The sequence below is a fragment of the Bactrocera neohumeralis genome, chromosome 4 (assembly GCF_024586455.1).
Source record: "Bactrocera neohumeralis isolate Rockhampton chromosome 4, APGP_CSIRO_Bneo_wtdbg2-racon-allhic-juicebox.fasta_v2, whole genome shotgun sequence".
NCBI classification, from domain to species: Eukaryota; Metazoa; Arthropoda; class Insecta; order Diptera; family Tephritidae; genus Bactrocera; species Bactrocera neohumeralis.
This window is the reverse complement of record NC_065921.1, coordinates 17,603,955-17,631,554: the sequence shown is the minus strand read 5'-3', so window position 1 is coordinate 17,631,554 and position 27,600 is coordinate 17,603,955. Positions and strand designations below refer to the sequence as shown.

The following is a 27,600-nucleotide window of genomic DNA, read 5'->3' as shown; positions in this document are numbered from 1 at the left end:
ATTTGTAGTTAGTGAGTTAATTTATAGCCACGATTAAAAAGTTTGATTTTTGTTCGCTGCCGTCGTCGATGTCGCAGTCGCTGTTGCGCTCGAAGCCGCAGCGAGGACGTCGCGCCCGTCATCAACGTTGCTATACCTAGTGCGACCCGAGACGAGAAGAAGCCGCCGCTGCTTCTATTTGTATTGTGTAGCCGACGTATTTGCGGCGCGAATGGACGAATGTTGTGTGAATGAGTGCGTGTGCCACAGAAGTGGCAGTGGCAAAACGCGCAGAAATATAAAAGAAATAAATTGATTAAATATACACAGGCAATTAATAGAATTGAATCGTAGTTCTGGTTCGATTGTGTAAATAATATCTAATTGAAATGTGCTCTAAAATTGATTTAAAGATGAATGTAGTGGAATTATACTGAAAATTTTTAGTGGATGTGGAAGGAGCAAAAGTAAAAAAAAGTGTAAAACAAAGATAAGAGGTTAAGCAGAAGAAGTAACATTTTTTCTGTTTCTATTGGGATATCAATGTCATGTGTGCGAAAGAGAGCAATACTGGATCTAGTTTGACAGCAACAAACCAATATAAATCATAAAAAAGGAAATGGTGTAATGAAGAAACGCGAACAAAGTGTATGATAAAAAGGAGATTCAAAAGAGGAGTGCAGTGAAGTGTGTGAGTGGGAGAAGTGGAACAAACGGAATTGGGAAAGAAAACATAAAAATAACTATTCCAAATGCAGGAAGCATCAACAAAATGGATAATAAAACAATACAATTGGATTTCAAATTACTGGTAATTAAGATTGTATTCAAAGAAACAATGAATTTAATTAAACGTCTATTTAATATAAAAGGGTATATTAATATGCACATAGTTAAAACAATGTATGTACATATATATTATACACAGATCACTGTAGCGCGCTAGTAATCATTGAGAGCGAAATAATTAAGCTTTTATAAAAGACTTTTATGATATTTCTTTTAGGAAAGAATAGGATTAATTCATGTATATCAAGGCGAATATCTATATTATTTCTTTTTTGGGAAACAGTTAAAATCTCTCATTAACCTATGGTTCATTATCGTAGAACATTTAAAGAAAATTATCTTAAATTTTCATTGAGAAATATTAAAAAATACGGCAATGGCTGGGAAAAGTTGAATTGCGGTGTCCTTCATAACTTGAAGCTAAATCAAGTCAAATCAAAAATTTAAATTATGTCGTTATATAATCGCTTTTCCCAGGTAACGCTTGGGTGTTTTTATGGTGACACCGGCTTCAAAAATGTAAGTTGTGGAGAAAAACTATTCAAAGTTTGGAAATCTCATTAAAAATGTTCATGAAACTGATACAAAAATGTCAATTATTATTATCAACAATATTTACTTCAATAATAATTGCTATACTTCGACATCTTACACAAACCATAAAATCACTTTAATTTAATTTAAAATTATAAAATCTTGCATGAGCAGAACATTTTCGCCCCAATGCATCATTATAAGAGTATTGATGCTTCGCCTGTGCAATTGATATTATATTTTTATAATAATTCAAAATATATAATAATTTGTATACATTTTATACCAAAAATTTCTGTTGTTTTACATTGTACTGGCATGGCAGGCACTGTTCCCTGTTAACTGCTCGGTGCAATGTCTGCTGACGTTATTTCCTTGTCTTTACTGCGCTATCGTCCCACTTTAACCCCATTCATTCATCCTGATTGCATTAAGCTCACAACTGCATGCTGGCCGCCTCTGTTGTTGTTCTGTTATTTTTCGATAACGTGTACTTAAAAATATATACGAAGTTGTTTTAACTCTCATTATTAATGTTGGGGCTGACTAAGAGTGTGGCAGAATTCAAATTCTCAGATCGAACAGAATAACCAAATAAATTGGCATCCATATTAGATAGCAGTCTCCCTGATCGCCGCTTCGCTGGTCGCTCGTTATGTTGTATATTTGCCCACTTCTCAACTAGTTTGCTATATTTTCAGAAAATGTGTATGTACATGTATATTTTTATAGCTGTATTTCGCCGATATTGTTTATCATTTCGCTGTTTTCACCTTCCTGTTATGATATTCAAATATACATACATACATATATATATGAACCGACCTACCAACATACCTGTATTGTTTTAAAAAAATAAGAAAACAAACATTATTTCGAAATATAATTAGTATATACCATCCCTATTTACGATAATAGATAACCCTATATGTTTACAGTTTATTGCTCAACAGTATAGTATCTACATGATATGGATACATCATGTTAATATAATAGGCTTGTACTTTAATTTTTAGGGTACTCATAAAAAATAAAAATATGGTAAAGAACGTAAATAAAGCGTATTTAAAGAACGTTCCGCATCAGAAAAATTTAAAATATTTTGAGATATTACGAATAACTTCGTTTTATCGAAATATTTTCCCAAGCTGTCAGATAACAGTATTTTGAAAATTAGTTTGTGTACCATCCATATTCCTTTAATTATGTAAAAACACAATTTTATTGTATATCGACAATACAACTAGAACTAGAATTGGCTTTATGATTACCGATTTTTTCTAACAATATTTGTTGAAAACAAAAGACTCAAGCGACAAACTATTCTTTATGGTGAATTTTATATCGTAGTATCAAGTTTATTTATAAAAAATAATTGCCAAATAATTTTTTTATCCCATATACATACATATGTACATAGTTAGTTTTTTTCAGACCGATTTATATACAGTGTTGCGAATTATTTTATACTAAAATTTTGGATTAAAAATTAGATTTTTGTGTTTCGATTCTAATTTTGAGGCTTAAATTATATGTTCAATTTTTAATTCTGATTTTGGGATTTTTATTAGTAAATTGAAAGGTATTAAACAAATAAAAAAAATGTGTTTAAAATTAAAAACTGAAATAAAAGAGGATTTTAAAATACGAGGTACGCAAGCGCGAAAATATGTACATAAATTCTAAAACCATTTCTTTTTTTAATTTTTAATTGTAAGCTTAGGAGTTTTTTTTCAATCGAATATTTTAGATTAAAAGTTAAAAATATATTTTATATATTTAAATACGATTTTGAGACAACATTTTTTTTTATTTTTCATTCCGGTATTTGGGATTAAATTATTTTTTTAGTTTTCAATCTGGTAGCATTGTATTTTTTTGCCAGAGAAACAATTTTTGACAAAAGTATAATACATCAGGCCTTGAATCTTTCGGGAACTTTTTCTTTATCAACAGTGAGTTGCTTTCTACAAATACCAATAAAAGATCAGTCAAATATGTATGTACATCAGCATCACCGTCAGCTATATAAACATACTTATATACATACACACATATGTAGAAAATAATACAAAATAATTTTTATCTTTTTCACAATAAAATTAAATTGCAAAAAAAAAGTTCCTCACATATTAAAATGTGGAGCTTTCTCCACTGGCATTACTTTTAATTCAATATTTACATTTATAGCAACCATAGACATATGTACATACATACGTACATATACATACGTATACGGTTACAAAAACTATTTTGTTAATATGTAAGCTTACAGTCTAAACTTGTATTTATATTTATTTTTAAGTGAAGGTGGCGTAAAGTATGTACATAAGTACATATATACAGATAAATGTTTATGTACTCAAATACATTCTACAAATTAAACACAAGCATAGTATGTACATATTTAAATTGCATATTTAGACTTGTAGATAGATGCCACAACTGCGGCTATTTCTCTCTAAAACAGCAATAAAAAGCATGAACAACTACATACAAAATCCAAAACAACCACGCGGCACGACAGCTGAGATGACGAGGCTGCTGCCAGCACCAACGATAGCGTCAGCGTTAACGTTGCAGTCAGCTTGAACGCAGCTTTAACGTTAGCGCCGATATGATATCGTCGTCTATTACGAAAATTCACCGAAGTGGTGAAGGAGGCAGAACAGAACTAAACTTTTGCTGCCGCTGCGCTGACAGTGGCAGTGGCAGCAATTCGACCAGGCTAGTGAACCAGCTACAAAATATACAAAATATTTACATACAAAATAAATATACATCTGTACATACATACATATAAGTGGCGGAAGGTGGTAGCAGTGTAGTGGTGACGTTGACTTTAGCAGCGAGTGAATACAAATTTCAGAATGAGAATAGAGTAGAGCAAAGTAGTAGAAAGAATAAACCGAATATTCTTGCATACATAAATATGTATATATTTATATATAGCACACATAAATATATTTATATACTTTTGTTAATAAATATGTATGTACATTTGTATAAGCAAATGCTAAAACATTCATACTAAATTTCTGGTATCTACATATGTATGTACTACATATGTATGTGTATATGTGCAATACATTAAAAATAATAAGAGAAGAGAAACCGAAATAGCATAGAAGAGGATATGAATGGAGCAAAAAGTAGAGTGAGGTGGAGCACATAGCCTGAATCCATGTAAACATTTACATACTTATATATGTGTATACATACATACATACAAACCAAACATATAGTGAATGCAATTAAAGTGTTGTTATTATTTTGTTGTTGTTATTCTTTTTTATACATGTTTCTTTAGCTTTTCTCCACGCCGTTTTTGTTTCTTCTTGACTTAATTAAATCCCCTTTTAAGTTTCACAATTTAAATTTTTATCACTTCTAATTGAATTTATGTGTTTCGGGGTAGGCAAGAGTCAGACAAAACGAAAATTCATATTTGAGCTTGGAAGCATGGATGAGAATTCGCAACTTAAATGAGAATTTATGTACATGCCGTCTAGATATGTATAAATGTTTGTAGAAATATTCATGATTCAGATTGAAAAGGGTTATTAGTTTTGTGTTTTTAAAAGTATTGATTATTATACCCAAACTACAACCTATCGTTACATATGTCTCGCTAAAAAGGACCCATCCATATGTTCAAGAGACATGTCAGGCAATATGGGCAAGATAATATCTTCCCGAACGGTCAGACGAAGGCTTTAACGAGTTAATTTACCTAGCGGGATAGCGAGAAAAATACCTTTGATTCGTAAGATTATAAAACGCGGAAAATCATGGTGAAATGTCCGGCCCAAGTGACGGGGAAAAACTGCCGCAAGCGATGAAACAAAAAGTAATTTGTTCGGGAATGATGCCAGACGCAATGTTTACCCACCGATAGTATAATCTAATATTTACCGATCCAATCGAGATTAGTTCTCCGAAAGTACAGCCCTTGGCCGTAACCGGCTGTTGTGAAAATTGAACATAAGACCATATGCCTACCAGACTTCGGACGCAACTAACTTTAGACATGCACTGAACGACCACCATTCACAGTGGGACCATAAACACCTTTACCAACTCCCTCTAACTGAATGCGTTTGAGTGCACCGCCCATTTTTTAATTATCTACAGAAATTCAAATTCCTATTTCAATTTTTGCTATCACTATCTTTATTTCTTTTATTTAAATGATAAAAAAATGAATGTAATAGTCTTTCCCTCCAAATATGAAAGTGAATTTATTAGTTTATACTCTTTCTCGAAAGCCACACGCGTGTTTGAACTTATTATTTTTATTATATGTGTATTTATATAAATGATCAGCCTGACGTGCTGAGATTATTTAGCCATGCCTGTCTGTATATACGCGAACGAGTTACTCGAGTTTTGAAATATCAGACTTTATAGGACATAGCTGCCGGTTAAACCGACCGAACAAACTAAAGTCCTTATATGGAAAACTTTTTTATTTGGCAAAGTATCTCCACAAAATTTGGCATAGATTATTATCGAATCTCCGTACTTATTGTTGCTTGATAAAATCAAGTCCTTGTTTGCCTGTATGTTGCTCTTTATCCTCCTGATCCCTGCTGGCATTGAGTCTAACCTAGGCCCGAAGCAATTTTTCTGCTATGTTCAATCAGAAATCTTCATCCAAATTCCACCTAGATGCATTGATGGAGCCACCTTAAGATTAATTGTTTTCATGCCAATCAGGTCTACGAAACCCGGATGGGGCGGGATTATTATCTAACCAAAAACTGTCAATTCGACAGTATTCGATTAATTTATGAAGCTTCTATAACATCATAACAGCCGGAACTACCTATGTATGTATGTATATAAATAGTACGGATATGGACTGTTAAGATGAATTGAATATAAAGTCACATCATATCTTATGAGAAAGATTTTTGAGATGAACAATTATACTATTGAACCCTTCTTAAGTAATTTCGGTCGGTAACTGGTACAAATGGATGTGTAACCTGTCCAGAATTTAAGTATAAGTATGTATATACATATTATGTAACCTTTTCAGAATTTAAGTATATGTATATACATATGTACATATGTATGTATATTTTCTTCGAAATTACATATGTACATACATACATTCATACGAATCGGGTCATTTTGTACGGATGTTTTGCTACTAATACTACAACAACACAATAATAACTTGTCATTTAAGTCTGTAATATTCTAGAGACATCTGTACCCCGTTATAAGTGTGTTAAATTAATTATTATCTCCATTACAAATAAAACTCATTAATTTTAACTTTTAAAAATTATACATATGTACAGAATGTTTGCAAGTACATATGTATGATTATTGGCATCACCGAAATGCTGTGTGCCAATTTAACGATGCACTTGTTAAAAATATCCTCATTTTTGTTATTTGTCGAAAAGACTTGCGAAACACTTGTTCATCTATGTATATTTCTACAACTGGCTTGCTATCTGTTAGTAAGTACATATGTAGTTGTTAGATTGGTTAGCGCGCTGCGTTAAAGTAGTATGACCGCTTCTAAAAATGCACTGCCCCACTTCCCACTCAAATGAATAATAAACGAATAAAGCGAGATAAAATAACAACAAGAAGCTAGAACTAGAATAAACGAAAATCTTCAACTGCACAAATGCCACAACAGCTATCAGTGCATTGCTACATACATATGTACACACATACACTTACATAAATATTTATTTAGAATGCACTCAGTGAGAATACATAAATAAATATGTATATGTATGTATGTATGTGCATATGTGATACCGGTTAATTACGTAGATATATCAATGTTTTTATTAGGTGACCGTTCTTAGAATTTAACTGCAGTTAAGTATATTATTACTCTTCTCTTGGGATGAGAATGCATCCATAAATTTTGTTATTAATTTCTGGATCATATTTATTTAATTTTTAACTTTTCTTCATTCAAATAATATGAAACAAATTTCGAACCAATAATAATTCCAATTCGAAAAAATATTTTTTATACCATCTATATTTCCCTCCGTTTCTGTATATTTTGGACCAGTATACATATGTATACACTTTATAATATTTCTCATCAGTTTAAATATTTTCAGCCTAAACAATATTTTTTTTAAAGTGATTATACCCGTTTCGAAAAAAAAAAAATGATTTAATGCTATAAGACAGTTATTTTGACCCAAGCGCCAACTATCGAAATACATACATATGTATGTGCGTGTTCGGATAATAAATATATTTACTCGACTACAGCCTAACTTATTAGTAGTTAACCCGTAACTGGTATCGTGGAGTCTAAATGGACCCCAACACCTAAAAATATTGCTCTCATATCAAGCCAAAGACTGAAAGTAAAAAATAAATATGGAATGAAGTATTTATAATTAAATGAATAAAAGTTTGATTTGTCAAAAGAATTTATCAAAAAAAACACTATTTAAGCGTTTTTTCTCAATTGGGGTCCAAATGGTCCCACAACATCAACAATATAATTTGAAATATCGATACCAATTAAGGATTAATAGTTTTTTGACAAAATATAAATTTTCCTCCTCCCACTGAAGTCGCGGGAATATTTCCGTTATGAAAAGTTTTTTAACATGCTTGTTAAATTGTCATACATACATACATACTTACATAAGTAGATAGATAAGAGGGCGGTTCGATATTATTTTCGCCTATCCACCCGTTACTACCGAAAGCGAAATTTACTGTCAGGTATAACATTCTCGTATACGATTACTGTCGTCGTGATGTTGTTTGGATCGCTTGCCGAAAAATCAAAAAATAATCGAAAAATCAAAAAATATCGATATCTTGTGTTTTTTAGAAGGGAAATTTCGCAGTGACATCAACAGCTTGGATACTAGTTAATAGTGAATTTTCTCTGGTATACACTACAAACCAAGAAAGAGTATATACAGTTGACATTACTCGCTACATCGATTAGCTAGAGAAAGGCAAAATGGTCATAGCCTCATTTGGGAAGAAGAAAAAAAGTTCTACTACTACGCCTATTCAAACAGCGTTAGACCGCCGATCTACTCTTGACCATATAAAACCATGGTCAATTACAGTAATTAAGAATCGACTGTTGAGAAAATTGGAAAGAAAAGTGCTGTTGTTCTTGTTGTGGCGGTAGAATTTTGCTGACTTGACAGTCCTTGGACGGAAAATAAACGTTTCCCTTACGGTTACATACACCCGACTGTCGTGGAAACCGAAAAAAGTGCTCTTCCACCATGACAACATGTCGGAACACACCTCCGCCGTTATCACGGCAAAATTGTTCGTACTATTATCCATTGTATTCTCACGATTTGTCTCCATACGACTGATATATGACTGATTTTTTTTCACTCAGCGGTCAGAAATTTGATTTGAATTAGGCAGTTATCGCTCCTATGCACTTTAAAGACTTTAAGAAAACGTATTTTTCAGATAGTGAAAACAAGGTTGGAGTATTGAACTAAAAAGGCACTACGCTGAGAAGATAAATATAGAGAAATATATTTGCAGTTTTCCAAAATTTTGGTGTTCTTTTGTAAGCTAAATATTTATTGGACCACCCTCAAATTTATGTTCATATGTATATGAAAGCTCGCTTCAAAATTTGTTGAATAAAAATACAAAACAAATACTAAATTATTCTTATATACATAGACATGTTCATACATACGTACATATGTATATGCAAATTTGTATTTATACTATATATTGTATGCACTTGTATTTATTATTGCATCCATACATATGTTTATTTGTATTTGAGTGCATAGCTCGTAAATTCTTTACATAAGTACCATATTTAAATACGATTTCTTATGGCAACACATCATGTGAGAGTCGCTCGTAAAAATAAATACAATTTATATTTATGCATACAGTCGTATGCATTCATACATATTTATTTATGTATGTACAAATGACTATTTACATGCTTAGTTATATATTTCTGCTGCAAATAAAACATGAGCTCAGACAAAAGTGCGTGCATACATGCATAATAAAATACACATACATACATGCGTTATTACTCATTCATTAATTTTATTATAAAAAAAATTGTCGTTATTATTTTTGGAAATTTTTAAAATATAAATATGTAGGGTGTATACTTTAATCGCCAACAAAAATAAATATATGTTCTTCAGCATTAAATATTCAAATACTTAATTAAACAAGTAAGGAAAGGCTACGTTCGGGTGCAACCGAACATTTTTTAATCTTGCAACTTGCAAAAATCATAGCCGAAGAAATACCTTAAGGTGTAAAATGTCAACCAGACATTTGGTACAAGTGCCACCAACATATGAACGAGAATCTTCCAAAATTCTTGCACATCTCGATTCTCATGATGAAATGGTTTGCAAAACAACAAGCAAAGAACTTACTTATCACGACTGATATGCTCAAGGTAAAGGCCAAATTTTTCCATGCAAAAATACAGGAAATACAGGTGACTTTCGTGCTAGCAATGGGTGGATCACAAATTTCAAAAACAGATATGAAATACGATCACTAAAAGTATGTGGCAAAAAACTTTCGAATTATACTCATTCAGTTAACCTATTTTTGCAAAACTTAAACAAAAAAATTACTGATTTTTCTTTCTCTCTTTTGGAAGCTTTTGCCTGATAGACCTCTTGTGCGCTCAAAAGAAACCTCGGCTCCGGGACATAAAATCAGTAAAGAAAGAATAACTTTTCTTGTTTGTAAGAATGCTTCTGGTAATCATAGAGCAAAATAAATGGTTATTGCGAAAGCATTGAATCCACGATCACTTAAAAATTTTAGGGATTTGCGGTTGTCTACAAAGGAAATAAAAGTGCTTGGATGACCTTGCCTTTATTTGAAGAATTGTTTCACAAAACATTTGTTGTGTGTAGATGTTTTGCTTTAAAAAATGTATCTTAACAATTTAAAATTTCTTAAAACTGCAGGTAAAAGAGCTTCTCCGTGGCGAAAATTTTCCCGAAAAGGCTAAATAATAATAGATAATGCTCCCTGTCACCCCAAAGAAGGAGAGTTAAAGAGTACTGATGGTCAAATATTGGTAATTCCTCCGAATCGTACTGCTGTTATACAGCCCATGGACCAGAATGTCATAAGATTTCGAAAATGAACTACAAAACAAGCCTTTTAGGTCACATCGTTCGACGAGGAAAATCAGTAGACGAAGCTCTGAAAAGCATCAGCTTGAAAAACGCAATATGTTTTTTATCTAATCCATGGAATGCTGTTAATGTGTCTTCCTTTCGGTCATCTTTTCAAAAATTGTTTGACATAACAACCGCATGACATCCCTCTTTCAGAGTTACGTTTACATTTCAAGTTTGCTTCAAGAAGTAGAACCATTGCAGAAAATATCCAATTCTGAAATTGAGCAATGGATTGTTGAACATACTTTGGAGTCTTTCGTACAAAATGAAGTTCACTGTGCCGATGATGATAACTCTACTGAAGGTGAAGAAACTAACGACGTGATCCTCGATACAAAGAAAGTTACGTCGGCGGAGACAATATCAGCATTCAATATTTACCTAGAATGGGCGGAGCAAAACAACGCTTCCTTTAACGATGCTACGAGTATAACGCTTCAAAGGCTCAGAAGCAACTTGGTACTGAACAAGCGAGCTTGTACCAAACAATTAAAAATTTAAAATATTTTTAATTCCACATGCATGCATGTACGCATGTATCTATATTTATGTAAATATACTAACATATTTAACTTAAAAATTTTTGAATTGAAATACATACATACATATAAAAAATATAAAATATATATTTTAAACAAAAGCATATACAGTCTTCCACAAAACTGAAGGTACAGTGAATTTGGATTTGCGAATTGTATTGCTTTGCAGGTGTTTTTCATTCAAACGCCAAATAACGAAAATGTTATTAAGACTAGTAATAGCACTTTTTAATTTTTATAAAATTAACCAATTCGGCAACCTTGATCAGCGAGGAGATTAGGTTTTCGTTGGCAACTCTTTACTGACGTTCCACAAAAGTCTTGGTACAGCTGATGCAAACGCGCTTTTATTAGTAAAAAGGGGAATCCCACAATTCAATATTATTGCTGTGAATTAAAAGCTGCAGTCTGGTACTTTTAATATTGTATTCGTGTTCGTTGAGTGTTATTTGTTATAAAAATCAAATAAAAATAAAAGAAGTTATGGGCCGAAAAGAATTAACAATTAGAGAACGGGAAATCATAATTGATCTACATGTTAGGCAAGGTAAATCTTATTCACAAATATCTGAGCTTGTATCGCGTAATCAGTCCAAAAAGTGGTTAACCGATATAATAAGGAAAACAGAGTTGAAAATGCACCCAAGACTGGCCGCCCGCCCAAACTGAATGATACTGACAAGAGGAAAATTTTGCGTATAGTAAAAGAAAACCCATTTGTAAGCTGCAGAAAAATTAGTGATGACCTTGCTGTTTACGACAACAAACAGGTTAGTGCAGAAACTGTGCGAAGAGCTGTCGTAGAGAATGGATTTTCATCTAGAACGCCCAGGAAGAAGCCGCTTGTGAGTGCTATAAACAAAGAAAAGCGTATAACATTCGCAAAGACATATTGTGACAAGCCTGTGGAGTTTTGGGACAAAATTTTATTCTCAGATGAGTCTAAGTTTTGCATATTTGACGTAAATGGGCATCTTCTGGCGAGAGCAGGAGAAGTTTTCCATATCCAAAGAATACGGTTAAAACCATTAAACATGGAGGAGGTGGCGTTATGGTGTGGGGGTGCATGGCAGCTGCGGAGGTAGGAAACCTGGTTTTTGTCGAAAATAATATGGGCAAGAATACATATTATTCTAAAATTATGAAGCAAAGTGCTCTTAGGCTAGGTATACAAGAAGACTTCTTGTTTCAACATGACAATGACCCTAAGCACACTGCTCACAAAGTACGAATGTGGTTGTTGTACAATGCTCGTATGTTTCCTACCCCACCTCAAAGCCCTGATTTAAACCCCATTGAGCATCTTTGGTATTAGAAAAAAAAAATTCAAGCAAGGCGCAGCAAGGAGGTTATGTTAGAGATGGAACAACATTAGCAGCGAGCTCACCAAAAAATTAGTGCATTCAATGCCTAAAAGGTTGAAATCAGTAATAAAAACTAAAGGATATCCTACAAAATACTGAAAAAGGTGAGGTTTGAATAGAAAGCTATGCCATAACTACAATTTATATATATTTTCTTTAGGTGTACCTTGACTTTTGTGGACTCAATATAATGGCTTATCACCATATTGGCATCATTTTCTTTTCTTATATACTGAATTTTGGTTTTGTTTTTACATGGATTCAAAATTTGTTATTGTTGAAAATACGTTAAGAAAATTTTACTTTTATTTTATTAATAAAAGCAGATCACACTGTTTTCAAAAATTTACTTGCTGCACCTTCACTTCTGTGGAAGACTGTATGTAAGATTCGTTTATTTTATATTAAAAAAGATACTCTGTACTTGCAACATCCTCAATACTTACACCGAGGTCGGTGTAATACGTGCGAGAATCGAGGTGCTACTGTGAATGAAAGAATGTTCATTCGAATGATAAATAACATTTCCCATTAAATATGCAGTTTTTTCTTTAAAAAAAGGAGAGAACCTCGAAATGTATAACCCTTTAATATGTAGCGATAAATCTTACATTTAAAATAACAGCAGATTACATATTATATTAGAAGACTGAAAACAAGAAAAAACTGACATCGGCTGCACCGAAGCTATAATACCCGCCACAAATTCATTTCTTATAGCAACTACTTGTATTAGCAAACGCAACCGGCCAACGGCTTGCATTTAACAGAATTTGTTTAGGAATATCTTTATTTTTATTGACATGTGTCATGAACTGAAAAATTTCTTCGGAGATTGTACAGTTGCCTTGGACATTAATCTATGTCATATTCCGTGAAGATATCTTCTCAAAAAACAAAAAGTTTTCCATATAAGTACTTGATTGAGAAGGCTCAGTTTGTGTGGAAGCTATATCCTATAGTGATCCGACCTGAATTTCTGTGCAGATTGTAAAATTGCCTTGAACATTAATAACAAATTTCGTTAAGATATGTTTAAAAAAAGTTCTCTTGACTTGATTTTGATCGACCAGTTTGTACGATAGCTATTCCTGTAGTGCTCCAATATCGATCTGAAAATTTCGAATCCCAGTTTGTTCGCTAATTGGCCAAGCTGAGGTCCATTGAGGCACAAGCAAATCCGAATAATTGCATCACTCAATTTTCCACAGCTAACTAATGCATTTTAAAACCAAGTAAGATAACGGATATTTACTAAATAAATGAATAAAATATATGTATGTATGTATGTAATAAATTCTCCAGCGCATTTTATGCATTTTCTATGAACCGTGTGCACCATAGGTATCTATAAAAAAGTTAGGAAAAAACGTAAACATTTCATGAAGTAGGCGGATGGGTAGGTGGTGGTGGCAATATAATATGTATGTATGTATGTGTATAGGCAATACAGAGGAGGTAAGCGAGAAGGGTGGAAAACATGTTAGCTAGAAAGCTTGGCGCAAGTTATACCTATGTATGTATGTATATATGTTTAAGCAGAAGTTGTAGACAAACTAACTACATACATATCTCCGGTATATGAGAGCTGCCGAAAGAGGCGCAGAGTAAATGCGGATAGAACTTGATTATCGTGCTTTTCATTCATTTACTCAACTTTAGTATTTACGTATGTATATATGTATTTATATAAACATGCGCGGGTATGTACATATACTCTTATGTAGTAAATATATGTACGTGTATTTATATTTTAATTTCGTGATGGCGCTTTATTTACAACTTGGTCTGGCATTCACACACACTCGTACATTTGTTTGGATCGATGTATTTACGTAGCTCTTTATGTTCGCATAGTATCCAAGTATTTCGTATATACAAGCTCTTTTTATTTTGACTGTTTTTCGCATAATAAATTGATTACATTTGCAAAATTAATTTGTTTTAGCTAGCTGTACTCTCAAAATCGATTTAGGTACCATCAAATAATGGATTTTACTTTAGATTTAAATAAGTTTGTTGTCCTAAATTTGCGATATGGCGTGAGATGGAATTCTTTGAGAACATGCAGGATCCTAAAGATCATGTGCCAGAGCCACGAAGAACATTAAGTCCATTTTTTGCTCACATTGCTTCGAAAAAACGGCAGCGCATTTTTTGGCCTAATGACAGGTCAAACACAGGCCACTGGCATCATATGCGAGTCAAATAGGTATTAGACGCCACATGCAGAAACTGCAGAGAAGTACACATGAGAGAGACGCTGGAATATCACCTCTGTTTCTGTTTAGTCTTATCTAACGATCATTATAGATAGTTCAAGGGACTAGATGAAGTATCAAAATTAGATATCAAGTCCTTCTTAAGCTTCCCAAAAAGTGTTGACGTCTTGCACGATGAATACTTCAACCAGAATTAAACTGAACTTAAGTCTGGCATTACTAAAGCATAGGAGGTCTATGTATGACGACAGGCCAATACGAGTATAACCTAACCTAATTCTGGTTCCAGACATATGCTAGTTTCATAGCTAATTTTAGGAAGTTATGCATCTCTAAAAGTCTCCTATATGTATATATATGTACATACATACATATGTGCTATATTTTGGATTAATTTTTAATTGTTTCTACCATGGGAGGGCTAAACTTACAGGTAAATTCTAAGGAGGACTACCTCTTCTCCCAATAGCTCTCAAAGTAGTGAAGTCAATTTTAAAAAATTAATATTATATTTAGAAAGATTTTTTTTGTCACTCTTCAGTATCCTTTTGGACTGGAATATTTGCAGCATGGTAGAGAGATTTTATCTATTTTTCGAACTTCTCAGCGTAATTATAATCTAATTTATTAATTTTATTTTTCTTCTATTACAGGTTGGGCAGTCGCTAAATCTGCTCGATAGTCTTGACGCTGTATCACAATGCGATGCGCTTCATTATCTGCTAAGAACGCTGAAATGTAAATATCCCGAAGCTTGTGAACGGGTGACAAGGGCTCTTTTCCCCCATATCACCGATGAGTTTGCTAGTTCCACAAAAACCGCAAACAAAAAACAATTGCAGCTTCAATTGTTGCTCACTGCCAAAAAGGAAGAGATTAAAACAGAAGATGAAGGCTCAACAGATCTTAATCAGAACTTTGAGAAGATCCTTTGCAAGGAGGAGATCATGTGTCTCGACGAGGACGACGACGACATGGTTGGTGGCATGGACCTGCATGCCAATGTAGAAAATTCTTCTTCCAATAATAGACACTTGCATTATAACAGCACACATGCTCTAAAACAAGATCCGCTCGATTTGATACCCTCGTCTATTATAAATACGAGACACCTGACAAAAGCGAATTCTAGTGCCACCTTTGAGCATGCAATTGTGGGTAATAGTGTTGGCGCCATTACACGTTTAGCTGGCGATGACAGTTATAACAGTTGGGCTGAACTGGCGTCTTGTGATCAGGAGAAAAACATGACACGTCATAACACCAAAAACAATAAACACAATAATTATCCTAGATTGCTTAGTGAAAAACTCGTGCTCAGTATTGATGAGCGATGTAATCCAACTACGAAAGCGAAAGATGACTATTACTTCTATCCAGATAATGAATGGACCATACACTATCATCACAGTACGGGCGAATTTAATGTCCGAGCCTACAAACAGCTATTTCGATTTCGTCTACAAAAAGCGTTAAGCGAAGAACATAAACCCTTCTTGAAAAAATTCTACAAGAATTTCATTCTATCTGGACAGCTATTGGGCACGCGACCGCCATTACATGTCCTTCAAAAAGTGCGGGAACAGCGTTTGGAAGAATGGCAACAGTTACGTCTGCGCAAATTGGCAGCAGTTGCAGCGGCTGCAGCGTATACGCAGCAACGGCAAATTTTACCTGCGATCACATTTGATTCGGAACTGGAGTCCGAATCTGAGTCGCAAATGTCTACGTCGGTAGCCGCACCTGAAATGTTGAAATTCGAGGAGATTACCGAAGAAGATGCGGGCGCTGGCCGTCTGGTACATGGCATGAAAATGGAGCCGGATATCGAAGACGTGTTAGGCGGTGGTAGTAGCGCAAGCGGTAGTGGCCATAGCAATAGTAGTAATGGCGGTGCCACTACAGATTTGCAAACATTGGTTGCCACGACGCCAGAAAGTGTGTCGACGATGACGACAACGGTAAACAATACTAACACTGCTTCATTAGCGGGAGGTGAGAGCACGACCAGCGGTAGTTTGAGCAGCAATAGCAAACCTTTACTACATAATCAGCAGCAACAACAAGGGTAATATATTTATGCAATACAACTATTGCTGTATATCTGAAAAATAATAATATTTATTTCTACTTAACATTACAGAAACAGCAACCTTGTGATAAATGGCCTTACAGCAAGCAATAATATAAATAATCTTAGCTACAATAATCAGCAATTACCAAATATTGTTGGTGATCTTCCAAGTGTAGCTCCCAAGGAGCAGAATCAGAATCCACAATCTCTGCAGGGCATTAGTACGCAAATCGAGCGACAAAATAGACTGTTGGAACAACGACAGACGAATTTCTCCAATCAATATCTACAAGAACGAAATGAACAGCCGTTGAATTCTTTACATTTTCCGACGCTAAACGATGTCGCGCGAGAGAATGTTTTAGACAGCGCTACGCTGGATAATGGCAGTAACAGCAATATCAATATTAATAAAATCGAATCGATGCTCTTGCCAGGACTGAATAATTGTAGTAATAGTAGTGGTAGCGGTAGTGCTAACGGTCCTGGTAGCGATTCTACGGCGATGAAAAAAATGCCTGAAAGTCTACATAACAATGTGCTCAATGCAAACCAGTCACATTTTCTGGGACTTCAGCAGCAGCAGCAACAACAACAACAACAGCAGCAAGAGCAACAGAGGCTAATAAAACAAAATCAAAAACAAGATACCCCGCAACTGCTGCAACAGCACCGAAACGTTAATGCAAACCTGCAGCATCCACAAACGCACCCGCTAACATTATTGGGTGGCATGGCTGAAAGTGCGCAGCATCAATTGCAACAGCAACAGCAGGAACAACTTCAGCTGCAACAACAGCGCATGCAGCAACAGAGCACAAATACAGCTGCGTTCATCAACAGCATTGACAATATACTCAATAACGGTAGTTTGCCCGCTGTGATGCAACAGAAGCATCCACAACAGCATTTTAGTGCAGAGCTGTTGGCGCAATCGCCAACACTACAACAGCAAGGTGCGCAGCAATCCCCACTATCCGCACATGCGCAAATGCAGCAGCAGCAACAACCACAACAACAAATGCAACACACGATACCAATGTTGCATATGCATCAGCAACATGTGGACACGCTACAACAACAACAACAGCAGCATTTGCTTTTGCAGCAGCAGCAACAACAACTCGCTGGCACGTCTTCCGCTTCCACCGCACCAACATCAGGAGCTTCTTCGTCAATGTCAAGCGCACTCTCAACGACGCCTAGCAACATTTTGTCCGGCATTTCTGCATCAGCATCAACTTCCGGTTCGATTTCGTCAGCTTCGTTGAACGTATCGTTAGGACTGGATGATAATGATTTATCGCACGATGAGGATGATGACATGGATGAACATGATTTGGACGACATGGAACCGAAGCAACAGCTTATTGATGGCGGTAGCAGCAGTAGCACTTCACTGCAAGCACCGCCAGGTAGTACCGGAGCCCAAGGCGCAGCCGGCACTGGTGCGAAGAAAGCAAAACCCAGTTATCAATGTTTGCAGTGTCCAAAGTCGTATCGAAAACGAAAATCATTATTGGATCACTATAAAATACATCCAGGTTTTTGTCATGATTGTGGGCAACCAAATGGAACATCTTTGGAGGTATGTATAATGGAATTTAAATCGTTAGATCAGTTTTATTTTTATATTGAAATTGTATTTTTTTGTCCTTCTAGGAAATAATTCATCACAATCGAACAGTGCATGCCAAGGAGTTTCCATTCGTTTGTGACACGTGTGGCGAATCCTACTCGCGTCGTCAACAATTTCATGCCCATGTTGAATCTCACAGCAAGAAAGAATTCAAAAGTGAGTGTGAGTGCCTGAAAATTGTCGAAATACTAACACAAACATGAGTATAGAGTGTACCTTAAGCGTAAATGAAGTGTAAATTTCTATAATTCATGTATATTTATACCATGTGTACATGGTCATCGACCTTTTGTGGCTTTATTTAACTTCAAATCGGTTTTCACGCTGTATTTTTTATACACTGCACTTTGTTTTTTATATTTACTTTTGTTTTTTATACCTTGCACAGGGTATATTTAGTTTGCCACAAAGTTTTTAACGCTCAGAAGGAAACGTTGTAGGCAAATCGATTTAGCTATGTCCGTCTGTGCGTCCGTTTGTCTGTATATACGCAAACTAGTACTTTAGTTTTTAACATTGTAATCTGAAATTTCGCACACGTCTTTTTCTCTCCAAGAAGCTGCCGGAACATCCGATATCGGACCACTATAGCATATAGGTATCATACAAACTGATCGATCAAAATCAAGTCTTTATATGAAAAACTTGTTTATGTGACAAGATATTTTCACGAGATTTGTCATGGATAATTTCCTAAGACAATGTTTCTATCTGCGAAAATAATGATCAGATCGGACCACTATACCGTAAAGCTTCACTTGTATAGAAATTTTTTTTATTTGCTAATATATCTTTACGAAAATTAGCATATATTATTGGCCCAGGACAACGCTACAACTTACAAACCAATTTTTCAGATCGGGCTACTATAGCATGTATTTGTCATCCGATCACAACTTAGTCCACGTATGGAAAACTTTTTTATTTGACAAGATATCTGCATGAATTAGCATAGATGATTGTCTAAGGCAACTTTACAATCTACGAACAAATTGTTTAGATCGAACACTATAGCTTATAGCGGCCATTCCAACTAACCAATCTAATGAAGATAAAGATTTTCATAGAGTATCTTTTTTTTCCTTATTAAGTAAACTGAATTCCAATCGCAGTTGGAAAGAACTAGCAAAACGCTTGCTGCAAGAAATTTACCTGTGAAGGGTATTATAGTTTCGGTGCATCCGAACTTAACGTTTTCCCTTGTTTTTATGCATTTTTTACTAATCAAACACAATTGCATATTTTTATTTGTTAAAATTTTAATTTGTTTCGTTTTCTTTTCCTTAGCTTATTCGTGTATAGAATGCGGGCAAAAGTTTCCACACAAGAAACTGCATCAACAGCACTTAGACACGACGGGTCACAAGGCTGACGGTGCTATTTGCGAGGTGTGCGGTGCAGATTTCCCCTCAAAAAATGCACTTTATCAGCACATCATTCGTGTCCACAAAAAAGACAACTTTTTCGAGTGCCACATTTGTCAGAATCGTTTTACTTTGAAAGCGAATTTGGAACGCCATGTACAGCTGCATACGGAAGTGAAGCGAACATATGTTTGTGATATTTGTGGTTCATCGTATTTTACATATCCGGCACTGAAGGATCATTATAGCAATGCGCATACTGATGCATCGGAATGTAAGTGCACTTTGTGTGGCAAGCGATTTGGCTCAGTAAAATCACTGCAACGGCATCTGCCATCACACTCGGAAGAGCGACCACATTGCTGCTGTTATTGTGATCAGGTAAGTTAAAAATTCTATTTTCAACTATGACAAACTCATCTTTTTCATTTATATTTTTATTTTGAATTATTTGTTTCATGTAATTAGACCTTCAAGTGGAAAACTCATATGGTACGTCACAAGCAAACCGTACACGGCAATCAGCCATCACCGAAGAAAGTCAAACGTTTTGCCAAGGATGAAGGTTAGTAGTAAAGTGAATGCAAATACAAGGTGTGTTCCAAAGTAAACAGGACTTAAAAAAACAGAACAAATGGTTTTTTTGGCAAAATCAATTTATTTTATTCAAAATAGTCTCCTTCTGCTTCAATACAGCTTTTTGCACGGTCCAAAAGCATGTCGAACGTGTGTTTTAGCTCGTTGGCCGGTATGGCCACCAGTATGCCGGTGCAAGCTTTTTGAATGGCCTCTACGTCTGCATAACGCTTTCCTTTCATGGGCAAATGTATTTTTCCGAAAAGGAAGAAGTCGCACAGTGCCATATCAGATGAAAACGGGGAGTGGTTAATGGTTAAAATGTGATTTTTTAGTCAAATAATCGGTTACAAGCGTCCCTTGAATGTTGGATTCTGAGTAATCATCGCCATAAACTTGTTTCATCAATTGAGACGTTTCGGTAAAAGCTGTACCAGTTTTAAAACAAAATTTAATGTTGGCTCTTTGTTCGAAGCTCATTTTCGCACCGATAACACAGACATACTGACGCTTAAAACGCAATAACTTCACTTCCAATCGATGAAATGTTGTGAAATTCCCACTGGACAATCGAAAGTCCTGTTTACTTCGGAAGGCACCTTGTATATATATATTTTCAGAAATAAATTTTGTATTTTGTGTATTTTTTACACCCAGAAATGGTTCCCACGCCAGATATGCCGGGCCCTCCTCCCGCGAAAGTTGCGAAGAAGTCCACTACGAGTAAACCAAAGCAGCAGGCGCAGCAACAGAATCCGCAACAACAGCAGCTGCAGAGAGGGGTGAGCAATGTATCTACACCACCGCCACTCTCCACCACACCCGGTACATCTCAGCAGGATCCTTTTAATGCATCAATGATTAGCAACAGCAGCTCCCAATCATCCACTGCGTCAGCATCGGCGTCACAGCATTCACTGTCAACCAATGAATCCCAACAGAATTCCATGTATACTCAGAGTTTTAATGCTGAAAAATTGATTGGTCATCAGGCACAACAGCAACCGCAGCCGCAGCAACAGCAACAGCAACAACAACCACAACAGCACCAGCAACAACCACAATCGCAACAACAAACAGTGGCACAAGTCCCGCCACAACATTGCAACCCGGCAGCGGTGGCATCGGTACATCACACACAACAACAACAACTTCAACAGCCACAATTACAGCAACAACGGCCAACACCGCCACCCGCACAACAGCAACAACATCGTCGAACACCCAACACTCCGGATGGCAGCGTGAACAGTGGCCCCGCTGTACTAGGCGTGGTTGGTGGTAATGCCAATGTATCGGGCAATAATCTTATGTCACGGCTAAATAATTTCGGTGCTTCTGCGACTGGAGGTGTCGCCAATATAACTGGTGTGTCAGAATTCCACTTCGACCCTAATCATGGTGCGTCTGCAGGACAAAGTAATGCCAGTGCATATCAGCAACATCAGTTAATCAATCAATACCAACAGCAGCACCATCAACAACAACAAGCTGCATCATCAGCGACCGTGGTACAACAGCAGCAACATCTGCGTAGCCATACACCGCAAAGTCCGCACCAACCACATCCTCAACAACAACAACAACCACAGCAACAACATTTCACTTCACCGCATCATATGCCTGCGACACAGCAACAATTACATCATCAGCAAATGCTGCATCATCACCAACAAATGCAGCAGCAGCACCAACAACAACAACAACAGCATCGTCACAATCAACAACGTTCACCGTTGCATCATGCTACACCCGCTCAACAGTTGCAGCAGCAACATCATCAGCCATCACACTCGCCTCAACGGGGACGTTTGCAGTCGCCACAACCACAGCAATCGCCGCTTCAGCACCAACAGCAACAGCAACAACAACAGCAGCAGCAGCAGCAATTGCAACAACAACAACAGCAGTACGCGCTGCAGCAACAAGCAAATGAAGCGCCTTGGGCTAATATTGGATTTGGCGCCAGTGCGGTAAGTGGTGTTAGTGCTCAACAACCTCAACCCCAGCAGCAGCAACAACCGCCCACTCAGCAACAACAGCAACAGGGTGTCGTTTCTGCCAGTGGCGAGCTGAAAGACAATCCCGCCAAATTTTATATTGTTGACACGCCTGATTTTCTTGGGCTTCCCATGAATGTCGGTTCAAATGGTGGTCCTTCCGGCACAACCACACCGAATTCACATACTCAACAACAACAACACCAGCAGCAGCAGCAACAACAACAGTCGACAGTTGGTCCAAGTGGTAGTGTGAGTAACAAGCAGCAAGAATCACAGATTGGAGGCGAACTTATGAGTTTTCAGGTATGTTGTGGAAATTACTGTTAGTTTAGGTTAAAATTTTTAACTAATTTCCCTTTTTTCTATGCAGAGTATGTGGCCATCCGCTGGATCTGCTGCCTCGCAAATGATGTTCAGTGGAGGAGCACAGCAGCAACAGCAACAACAACAACAACAGCAACAAGCACAACAACAAGCGCAAAGTAATGCACCAAGCGGACAAGCTGGTGCCGGAAATGTTGGCGCGGCTGACCCGCACAATTACAACAATATTGGCAGTATCCTAACGAATCTCATTGACACTGCTCCAACTTCAATGGAGTATAATTTTGACATAATGCAACCAGGTGGCGGGCAAATGGGCGTTTCACAATCTCAAGCGCAGGCGCAGCAACAGCATCCACAAAATTCACTTACTGCCCACCAGCAGCAACAGCAACAGCAGCAACAACAACAATCGCAACCACAACATCCGCACTCTGCTCACCACCACCAGCCGCATTCACTTCAACAACAACACCATAGCGCCGCTGCTGCAGCTATTGGGAACTACGGCACAGCCGGATTGATGCGTCACACCAGCTTATATGGCTCTCCGAGTGGAGCTTCGCTGTATGACACTAGCGCTGCGGCGGCTGCAGCTGCACACCACCACCATCATTTGCCTTCCCATCATCCCGGTTTAGGGGATTTAACGGAACAACAAAAGAACAGTTTTCAACCCTATCATCCACATGCGGCATCACATTCACTTGGTGGTCATCATCCACTTGCGCCAACCGCACATCATCCACTCGCACCACATCTATTGCCGCCACCACCGCATGCAAGTATCTACGATCGCAGCGTAGGCAGTGGTTATCCTACAATGCTAATGGGTGGCGGTGGCGATGAGCAGAAAACTGTGCTGCCGCCAATCAGTGATTACATGCATCACATACAACAACAGCAACTGCAGTCACAACACCCGCAACAATCGGACCTAGTCTACTATCCAGTGAAAAATGATTGACACCTAAAATAGGGCGGGGCGTTGGGTGGGAGAGCAATGACAGGTGAACAACAGTGTTTAAGCGGCAATAGTAGCGGCATAAGCACTTATGGTGCACCAAATCGGTTGATGGCAGAACAATTGAAAGTAAGCATGAATAATCACACGCAGCATCAACAGCTGCAAACATTCAGACATTATCACAATCATAAAGCCGGAGATGCACATGCGCATGCGCAACTACCACTACATCACCATCTTCAAAACTATGCTTCTGCACATCATCAGTCACCGCACGCATGGTGGCATACAATGACAGCGCTTGGCGCCACGCCGCCCGCAATAACCGCACAAGCTGCAACAGCCACAGTTGCTGCGGGCGGTGTAGAAGGTGTATTGGGAGACGATGTTAGTGCAGCAACAGCTATATATGCATCAAACGCAACTAAGAGAGGCGAACATTTCTTGTAAGCATAAGTTAGATTTATAAGCTACAACAAACATAATATATAAATAAAACTATATTAAAAAAACTTTAACTATATATGTATATACATACATATAAAAATATTAAGTAGTTAGGGTTACGCAGGCTGCGATTTGATGCGTCAGAATATGAGCATATACATACATATATTCTTATGTATAGACCTTAAAACGCTAAAACGGACACTATTTAAAAACAACGCGAGCTCGCTATATAATTTCCAGCAAAAGCAAGTCACTTTCGCTTTCAACATTTCACATCACTTCTTTGTAATAAAGTCATAAGTCCTACTTCCAACTGCAATAACGTTCAGCTCAATACATATGAGTACAAAAATAATTTATATTTGTCATAATTGAAATTAAAAGTTTCCGAAAAAATCATTCGTGCTTAACAGTGTTGTGGAACGTAAGCGCCGTTCTTACAGTATGTAGCAGTGTGTATAACATATGAAATTATAGTGTATGCTTGCTTATGTAAACATACATATTGCAAGAGTAAAGCTTAGAATATTACATATTATCAATACAATATCACAAATTTTAGTTTAAACAAATATGTAAATACTTTTAAATACATCTAGAGTTAAAATACTTTATACATATGTACATACGTATGTATATACACGCGCCCACAGCTACAATAGAGAGGAAATATCTTATATATATGTATATATTTGAACCGATCAGCTACACAACAGGACATGCGTATAGACGATATATGCGCTAATTGTTGGCATTAATATGTATATAAATTTATACAAAGGAAGGTATGAGAAAAATAACAACAACAATAGTGGTATATACATACGCTTAGCATGTAAGTGGAAATATTTGACTACGCGCACATAAGAGACAGTTAAATATGTTTTACATACGTATATATTTACATTTAGAGTTCTATTGTACGTATATGTATATGGACATATAATTTTACTCATATACATATAATACAATATATTAATATGTATACATGGTTTATATTATTGATTGTACATACAAAGTTTATATACTATATGAAATCTCATAGAGCTACGAAAGAGGTCTTCATTCACACGCCCATAAACACATATTGCACATTATTGATTAATTTATCTGGTAACTCAATATCTCGAACAAAAGTTATCTAGCACATTAAAATTTTTATTTTCAAGTATTCTTTATTTTTTGTAAATCTAGCATTAATTTGCGCTGGCTCAACGTTATCTGTAAATTCATACTTTGTATGCGTTAAAGTATACAATTCCCTATCTATCATCCACATACAGCTGTCCTTGCAACTATTTATTATCCATTTGTCTTTAAGTCCTTATAGTAGTTGAAATTCAATTTTTTACTCTCAAAAATCCGATTTTTCTTATACAAAAATTGTATATATTGTACAATGAAATATATGTATAAAGAGATTTTCAGTATAAACATGTAGTCACCTAATGCATATTGATTGGCAAGTTTGGCGACAACAATATGCCTTGAATTAATATAATATATTAATTATATGTTTATATTGGATTTTTTTTTTTATAAAAATAGGTTCATAAATAACCAACTAATCATTCATCTCCATTTATAAACAAGCTCATGCAATTTCAAAAAATAAACTTGAAAATAAGAGAGTTTTAGAACTGCACGATTGAAAGTTTTTTCAACAAACAAAAATTCACAAGTGTTTTGTAAACTACAACACAAATACAGTATTTGAAATCTCAGTTGAACAGCCTAACCATCTCATTATGATTGTTAAATATTTGTATGAATTTATCATATTTCATAGCTTACATCTTAGAGCGCCATTTAACCTAACCTCCATCCCATTTTCTTGAAATTTAAATACAACAAAAATTATAAACCAGCTTACAGTCGATAACTTATACTTTTAGATGTTTATGAAGCCATTAATAAATTTGAAAAAAAGCATTAATTGTCTTAAATTGAGTTTATCAATCAATCGTCCAGCACTAAAACTTTTTATACGCAGAAAATATGGTGTTAAAAACCCCTATCAATACATATGTATGTATAAAATAAATCAAAGAATTATTTGTCTTGTTTATGTAGTTTCTAGAACACAGTTAACTTCTCTGGACTTATTTTCTTGCAAAAACATTCATAACCACTTTTCTGTCAGTCATAATTTCCTCTTCATTCGTTAGTAGCAATTTGGTACTGAATTTTCGTAGACAAAAACGATGAAATTGTAAAATTTTTAAATAAATATTTTAATTAAATATTAATTGAATTGTTCCAAACGCCACACTTGAATTCATATATGAAGCGAATTTCAGTATCAAATTGTTAATTAACAAATTATTTATTTATTCCCGCCCCATATGTTATTTTCACTAGGAAAAAATCTCAAACGTATACATATCCAAACTTACTAATACAAAATTATCCATTTCATTCCCGACACAAACAAAAAAGTAACAAAAAAAATTATGTAATTTGTATGTATTTACAAAAGTACGAGTGCCTAATTTTATTGGCACACACTTTTCTTATTCTTGTTTAATTATATACGATACTTGTTTTTAATTAAACAATTTATTATATGTATATACGTATGTGTATATATGTATTTATGTCAACGCTGTTAACATTTCTTAAAGAAACGACGGCAATACGATTTTCGTAGTAAAGAAACTAGAAATCTCCATTTTCCTATTTACCTACTATTCGTACTCTGTTTACAACATTATTAGCCCATTAGTCTAGCCTGTACGTAGTTTAAGCTAATCTCAAACAAATTTAAAACGAAAAACAAATCCATATGAATCTAATAATATTTAAAGCACTTAGTTGTGGAGTTCTGCTCTCATAGTCTTTTTTTGTTTTACACTTATCTCAGCTATTCCATCATCCGCTCACCACTCAACCTTCTGCTGCTATTTTTGTGTGTACTCATTTGCATATGACTTTAAAGTTATTTGAAAAAGAGTATACTTTACGCTCGAAATAAATAATCATTGTTCTTGTTAATATATAAAAATTTAAAATAGACAACCCATAAATTATGTATACATACTTACTATAATTAAAAATTGTTTTTTTTTTATTATTAATTTTTCTTGTAACTTATAAGCAATTTTATATACATAAAACATAAAGAACAAACACAAAAGAGATGTTTTTTTTTATTGAGAAATCAATAATATTCTACAAAATAACCATATGTTAATTTAAAGTACGTACGTAAATAGTAAAGCAAGATTAGTTTTATGATGAAAACAAAAGCAGATAAAAAATTATGAAAGAAAATACAAAAAATAATATTTTAAATAAAATTGTAGTACTTGTAAGAAGCAACAACACAAACTTACAAATTAAGTAAAAAAGAAAAAAAATAATAACATCGTTAGAAATGGTAAAAAATGGTTGAATAGAAATGAGACGATTGAAGATTTGTATTGCATTACAAACAGCATATTTGTATATTTAATAAAAATCATAGTGAAATAAATGCGAACTTCGTTTTAAATGATTTGATTGTTATATTCTTTTATACCTGGTATGATTTATTCATTTAGTTATGAAGGTTGAGCAATCTACGCGAGCTAGTACCTCAGTTTTGGAGATAAAGGTCTGCACACG

At 35.4% G+C, this 27,600-nt stretch overlaps 1 protein-coding gene across 2 annotated transcripts; it reads left to right on the top strand.

Moving 5' to 3' along the window:
• The first annotated feature begins 368 nt into the window (after positions 1-368).
• Positions 369-27,490, top strand: LOC126756795 (uncharacterized). 2 transcript variants are annotated; one of them, XM_050470181.1, is made up of 8 exons: positions 369-790; positions 15,251-16,665; positions 16,741-18,259; positions 18,334-18,466; positions 19,598-20,055; positions 20,143-20,239; positions 20,908-22,556; positions 22,624-27,490. In XM_050470181.1, the coding sequence occupies exons 1-8, from the start codon at positions 752-754 to the stop codon at positions 23,542-23,544; spliced, it is 6,231 nt and encodes a 2,076-aa protein (XP_050326138.1). In that variant the 5' UTR covers positions 369-751; the 3' UTR covers positions 23,545-27,490. The 2 variants fall into 2 exon arrangements, with proteins under 2 accessions (XP_050326138.1, XP_050326137.1); XM_050470180.1 differs by having other exon boundaries at positions 18,334-18,472.
• The last annotated feature ends 110 nt before the right edge of the window (positions 27,491-27,600 follow it).